The sequence below is a fragment of the Pristiophorus japonicus genome, chromosome 6 (assembly GCF_044704955.1).
Source record: "Pristiophorus japonicus isolate sPriJap1 chromosome 6, sPriJap1.hap1, whole genome shotgun sequence".
NCBI classification, from domain to species: Eukaryota; Metazoa; Chordata; class Chondrichthyes; family Pristiophoridae; genus Pristiophorus; species Pristiophorus japonicus.
In genome coordinates, this window is record NC_091982.1 from 113,513,657 (window position 1) to 113,520,741 (window position 7,085).

Consider the following 7,085-nt stretch of genomic DNA (forward strand, 5'->3'; position numbering starts at 1 on the left):
AAGGATTCCATTGGGCTTCCTGATCAAGGTCTTGCTGTACCTGCATACTATCCTTTTGTGTTTCATGCACAAGTCCCCAGGTCCTGCCGTACCGCGGTACTTTGCAATCTTTCTCCATTTAAATAATAACTTGCCCTTTGATTTTTCTTTCTGCCAAAGTGCATGACCTCCAACATTATACTCAATCTGCCAAATTTTTGCCCACTCACTTAGCCTGTCTATGTCCTTTTGCAGATTTTTTGTGTCCTCCTCACACATTGCTTTTCCTCCCATCTTTGTATCTTCAGCAAACATGGCTATGTGCTCAATGCAATGATTTCACCATGCTAATACATCGAAACCATTTATCGACCTACACCTTTTGATGCATTTTCAGGAGACCAGAAGTGTTCCATTCATTGTTTGTAAATAATTATAATCTAGGTTAAGCACTTATGTGTTTCTGTTTCATTTTTCTGTAGGTTATGGCCCAGATTTTAAAGGATATGGGCATCACAGAATATGAACCAAGAGTTATTAATCAAATGTTGGAGTTCACTTACCGTAAGTAAAGGCATAGGACCTGATAATAACTCAGAACCGGGAAACGAGCAGGGAGAGGGTTTTTGGATGGGAAACCTGGAAGTAACTCATGCTGAACTGAAATTTTTTCAACCGATTTACTGCCTGACAGCCAGCTAGATTGACAGGCTGGCTGTGTGTCGGGCTGGAAAGCAGCCAGGGAGTGGGTGTCGGGCAAATTCAACATCACAAGTGTGTGTGTGTGGGGGTGGGGGAGGGAAAAGGAAAAGGGACAGGGGAAAGTCGAACATTACAGGGAGCTAAATGGAACTTTGTGGTGGGGGAGTCGGATATTGCGCTGGGAAGGGGCGTATGCTGATCAGAGGGCTCCCATTGTGCGAGGTGCTCAAACGGTAAGCTTGATTGGCAGTGGGGAATGCTCCTGGCCCACAAGCTGTGCAATAAAGGCACTTGCCTCACAGAGCCTTCCTCTCTCACTTCCTTCCAACTGTCGGGATTCCCGCCCTACCTTGAGTTAAAATGGAGGCATGCAGATTCCTTAAGGTTTTAGTGACCAACACGTCCCCTGAGAACTCATTCGTCAACTGTCTCTCTCTTCTCTTCCCCCCCCCCCCCCCCCCTCCATTAAAACAGGAAGTGGTCAGGTTTCCCATTATTTTATTTTTTAAACCCCCCCCCCCCCTTCTGCCTTTTCCCCATCCGCCCAGGGGGGTTAAAATTACCCTGATGATGTAAGATGGGAGCTTTTGCAACAGTATTCTTGGCAAGTAGTCACGATTATCCTTTTATCTTTCAGGATATGTTACCACAATACTGGAGGATGCTAAAATATATTCTAGTCATGCAAAAAAGGCAAGTGTTGATGCAGATGATGTAAGGCTGGCTATTCAGTGTCGAATGGATCATTCGTTTACATCCCCGCCTCCCAGAGATGTAAGTATTGCTCAATGAAAATATTTTTTTAAATTCATGATGAGCAGCACTAAATTAATTTAAAAGTTTGACATTTTCATAACCTTGCCCTAGTTTCTGCTGGAGATTGCTCGCCAGAAGAATCAGAACCCACTACCGTTGATAAAGCCATATGCTGGGCCCAGACTGCCACCAGACAGATACTGTCTAACTGCTCCAAACTACAAATTGAAGTCACTACACAAGAAGGTATGTGTCATGATGGTATCATCGGACTTGATGTTGATACAACTTTGCATAGCGACCATGTTTGGATGTTGAAAATTCTTCTGTATTCCCCAACTTTAAAGGTGACATCATCCACAGGAAGAATAACTGTACCAAGATTAAGTGTTGGAACATGTATTACCAGTCGTCCCAGCACACCAACACTGGGTACGTTGCAATCTAGTATTTGTACAAAGGCTGAATTATAGCTGTTAATAATTCTGCAATAGTCTTATCCAAGCCAGAATGATTGTCATATTTTAAACTTAACCTAATCTGAGGGAATTCCACCCTCCCTCCTCTCCACCACCCCCAGCGATTGTAGTAGCATTGTACAGTGTCACTCCGTGTTGTAGGTTCGACCCCTATTGTCCCTTTTATACATGACTGTCTAATGTGGTGTCCCTTGAGATTGGTTGCTGTCTGGATAATCTGACCCATTTAACCAAGCTTTATGAAAAGAAACCCCTGTAACGTGTAACATACACATGGCTATCTGTTTTATATTTTGATTTTTATGAATAGCCATTAATTTCCCGGTGGAATTAGTGGCAGACTTGGCTTTATCTGCTCATTCACTGTCTCTGTGCTTTAGCCTTAGCTGCATTTATAAATACCAAAATTGTTTGAATACTCTTGCGTCAGAGCTGCAGCATATTACAAATAGGTGGAAAAAACAAGGTATCCCGTTACCCGAGTACTGCACAAATATAGAAAACATCTATTTATTACAGATTTCGCTCATAATTTGAGAGTCCGTGGCCTCTTGCAGTGTATTAAATCCTGTGGTGGTTGTAGTGTAATATGTACAGAGTATTGACTGAAGTTCTGTGTATTTGGAATTAGTTGAAGAGCTGCAATTTGCATTTGCAGGTACACCTTCATCACAAACAGTGGCTGTCACTGCAAAAGTCGGAACACCTGTGTCATTGGCTGGTCAGAGATTTACAGTACAAATCCCTTCCTCACAAACCACTGTCAAACCAGGTAAAATTACAAACTTGTGATTTATGGAACAGTGCATTCATTTATAGCTTGCTGCTATATTAAAGGTCAATTTCATGCTCCTATCATTTATCTTTGGGGGGAGGGGGAAGAGAACCTCACAGCTCTCTCCCCACCATAATGTTGGAAAGAAAGAGCGTATATTTACAAACTGTCATTCACATCAAGATGTCCCAAACAGTCAATTATTTTATGTTTTGAAGTGTAGCCAGTTTGCACAAATAAGGTCTATGAGCAGCAAATAAGATGTGGCGAGTTAGTCCATTTTGGTAGTGTTGATTGAGAAGGATAGGCCAAAACTCCTGGAGAACTCTTCTAACAGTGTATCTGAATAGGCAGACTTTGGTTTAACATCTTGTCTAGAGGATGGCACATCTGCTGTTGCCGCATTCCCTCAGTACTGCACTGAAGTGGTAGCTACGATGGGTTGGAATGGGGGTTGGACCCAAAATCTTTTGGTTCAGAGTTGAGAGTGGCCAAACCACTTTTACTGCATTTTAAGTATTTTGTGGCACCAATAAATATATTTTAGAATGGTTGATGTAGCCTAGTGGTTATGGCACTGCCTTAGCAATCCAGAGGTTGTCAGTTCAAATCCCACCATGGGAAATTGAATTCACTAACAGTCTGATGATTTGTAGGCTAATGCCAGGTAAAATAACGATGAAAGCTTCCAGATTGTTGTAAAATGCTAACTGGTTCACTAATGTCCGTCAGGGAAGGGAACCTGTCACCCTCTCCAGTCTGGCCTAGATATGACTAATCCCAAACTACATGGTTGACTCCACATATTCTCCGGACAACAAGGGATGGGCAATAAATGCAGCTTTGCCAGTGACTCCCGCATCCTGAGTGAATAATGAATTAAATCAACAATTAGATGATCTTTCACTGAATGACCGCAAACTAATGTGCAGGGTTAAAACCATACGTTTTCGTAGTACAGGCGCAATGTATTTGCCTTCTACTGTTGCATGATGATGGATGACTTCTCTTGTGCTTCTCATTTTTGGATATTTTAATCAGTATCTGATCTTGTGACAGTTAATCTCGAGCAGCCATTGGTGGAGCTGTGGGGGAAGAAAAAGATAAGTGACCGAGGATTTAAGGATAATTGGAAATCTTTCACTTCAAAAATTGGTTTACTGTCAATTAAATGATGAGAACTACATATTTACAAAATTGTCTACCCATTGAATGCAGCTTTGGGTTTTTCCTTTAAAAGTAATTTAGCCTGATATTTCCTAGCACTATACATTACCTATCCTTTGTGATCAAACTATTTAGATTACTGAGCAGTTGGGTTAACAGAGAATCTATTCCAGTATTTAATGCTGGAATTAATATTAGTATTTAGTATTTAATATAACACACAAAAAAAATATATTTTTTAAAGTAAAGGATATTTTCACAGGCTGCAATAAAACTGCAATATCCAAAAAGCTACAATTTAAAATGGAAATGATCAGCTTTAATAGAGCTAGATTTCTACTTAGGTCAATAAAAGTTTTGTCTTTTTTTTAAATTTAACTTATACTTACTGTAGAATCAAATTGATTTGTGTTTTTAGCTTTACTTGCATTTGCTTGCTCTAGATGTGCTTTTGGACAGAATTTTTAAATATATTACACTTTTTTTTTTCTTGCAGCTACAGGCATCTCCTCAACAACTTCAGTCCAAAATGTGTTGATCAATCCATCTCTGATTGGCACAAAAAATATCCTTATCACAACGAACATGGTCTCAACCCCGGGTATCACCAGTGAGGTAAACCCATTGAAACGGAAACACGAAGATGACGATGACTACGATGCATCCTAAAAGTGGACCTGACCATCGTTTTGCAAAGTCATTCTTCTTTTCAGAATAAATCCAACATATTGAGACTCCCAGACACACACACTGAACATCTGCTAATATCAGCTTGGGATTGCTTGCAGGTCATCCAGTTTGGACAGGCTGAACTGTACATCCAGTAATGTGAAGCTAATGTGTAACGGTGCTTGCAGTTTATATGGCCACTACAGAGTTAAGAACATGGCGTGGATACTGCTTCTTGTTCAGATTAAGTAAATGTGCCATCCTACCGCTGTAAACAGTCATCAGCTTAAATCTTGGGATCGTACTTGCCACGACCTTACTACTAAATTGCTTTTCTCGAAGATCGGTTTTCTATCCTTAATTCTTCACATGTTGAAAAGAATTTATCGCATTTTCCGAGTGTTATTTTTGGGTGTTGATTTCTGCATATTTTGTTTTTGCATTGTTTATTGCATCATTTGATTGGTGTGAATAGTTGCTTACTGCTTTTATCTCTCCTGAAAACTTAGAGGTTGCCACTGTTACGTGTGTCAAACTCACTTTTGTGTTTGTTATTATGTAATGTATGTTTACATTTTTGTGCTGTTTTTATAGAATTATTCAAAATGTTCCTGTTGTATTTTAATAAATCTTTGTATATCAAATCAGATTTAGTTGAAACTGCCATTTGGTTTGACATCTGTACATAATTGGAAAAGCAAATTTCCTTGCAGTCTGAATCTGATGCAGGGTTTTGTTATTTAATGGAGGCTAGTTTCCTATAACAGAATTATTTTTGGACAGCTATTAAAGAGTAGATTGCAGTTTGTGTTTTTCAATGGTGTATATTCTAAAAAAGAATCTTGAGATCTTCAAACTAATAGAAATGTATTGTAAGCATGAACCGTCCGTTTCATGGATAACAGTTCTGTACTGCATTTCTTTTGTTTTCACATTATTTAACCCTCATGGTTAAAATTGTTCCAGAATTTAAGGTACAACATATTTTTGTTAAGTTAATGTATCTAAGTTAGGAAAATACTTTGAAATATATGTCGTATATGGATAGTTTGGTGTTAACCGATACATTTCAAAAAATGATTCCACACTCCCCCTCTACCATTCCACTGTTCATCAAGCTGAAGGATGCTAAAAGAATGGAGTAATTTATTTTTCTTTGGGCACCAAAGTGTGGCCAGGTGCAGAGCACAGCATTGTATCCTGTGCCCCAAACAAGGTGCCATAACCAAAACTTCAGAAAAATCGCATTTTCAAAACATATCAAAAGTGTTTCTCGTAACTTATTTTTGGAATGTAGATAACAGTGCCATGCAATTTTGCTTCAGCGTTGAGATGATTAACCAGTTAATCTGGTTTTTGGTGGTTTACGGTTGAGGGAGGAATGGGGATTAGGCTACCAGGAGAACTCCCTATTGCTTACCTGCCCTAGCTGATGTGATTTCCATTTCGTATCACATCAGAAAGCCATTGCCTCTGACATTGCAGCATTCCCTTGTCTTTTGTTGTGATTGTGAGCCGTGGCTCAATTGGTAGCATTCTTGCCTCAGGACATCGTGGGTTCAAGTCCCACTCCAGGGACTTTAGCACATAATCTAGGATGACACTCCAGTGCAGTGCTGAAGGAGGTTTGTGCTGTCGGAAGTGCCATCTTTTGGATGAGATGTTAAACCAAGGCCTCATATTCTTTCTCAGGTGGACGTAAAAGATCCCATGGCACTATTTCGAAGAAGAGCAGGGAAGTTCTCCTCAGTCTCCTAGCCAATATTTATCCCTTGACCAACATCATTAAGCATTATCTGACCATTATCACATTGCTGTTAGTGGGACCTTGCTGTGCACAGTGACTATAAAAAGTATTTTGGGAAGTCCTCTGGTTGTGAAAAGCGCTATATAAATATAAAGTTTTTTTTGCATTGAAATGTGAGTCTCGATTATGTGCATAAAATATATATAAATGAGGAAGGCGATTTGACCCATCTATTTTGAGCAAACCTACAGTCCTCCATCATAGTGCCCAGTTTCTGAAAGGATTTCAGGATTTTGAGCTGTATTCTGGAAATGCATTCACTCTTGGTGTGAAGAATTTCTGTATCAGGCCTTAAATTTTGCTGTTTTCCTGTTTGAATTGTGTGTCCTTGTTCTACTAGCCTGGTTTAGCTTGACGTAGTGTTCTGGATTTACCTTTTCTATATGGTTTAGTATCATATGCTCCTGTCCATTCCATTCCTTGCAAGGATGAAAAGCCCAAAATGTTCCAGTTTTTTTATTGCTAATGCAGGCCTCTGATTCTTGATCATGTGTGCAGCACCTCTAGGTTTAGAATGTCTCCCTTGTTTTCTTGGCGACCAAAACCGGACATGGCACACAATGTGTACAGCTTGATCAGAACATTAAAAAGAACTTGAATTTAGAGAATTGGAGTTTTAACATGGGTTCTTCTGACCTGTACTGTACTAATTGGGGAGGTGTGGAATGCATTTGCTGCTGTTTAATCATAGATGGTTACAAAGACAGCACCAGGTGTGTCTTTTATAAAAACACGCCCGGTCACCCTGAAT

General features: G+C 39.7%; 1 protein-coding gene across 1 annotated transcript in view; it reads left to right on the top strand.

The window, feature by feature from the left end:
- Positions 1-6,446, top strand: part of taf9 (TAF9 RNA polymerase II, TATA box binding protein (TBP)-associated factor) — a 15,957-nt gene extending 9,511 nt beyond the window's left edge. The window contains exons 2-7 of the mRNA XM_070882140.1: positions 462-543; positions 1,319-1,455; positions 1,549-1,683; positions 1,785-1,869; positions 2,575-2,688; positions 4,355-6,446. Coding sequence (XP_070738241.1) covers positions 462-543; positions 1,319-1,455; positions 1,549-1,683; positions 1,785-1,869; positions 2,575-2,688; positions 4,355-4,527 — 726 coding nt within the window. The 3' untranslated portion in view covers positions 4,528-6,446. The remainder of the gene's footprint in view (positions 1-461; positions 544-1,318; positions 1,456-1,548; positions 1,684-1,784; positions 1,870-2,574; positions 2,689-4,354) is intronic.
- The last annotated feature ends 639 nt before the right edge of the window (positions 6,447-7,085 follow it).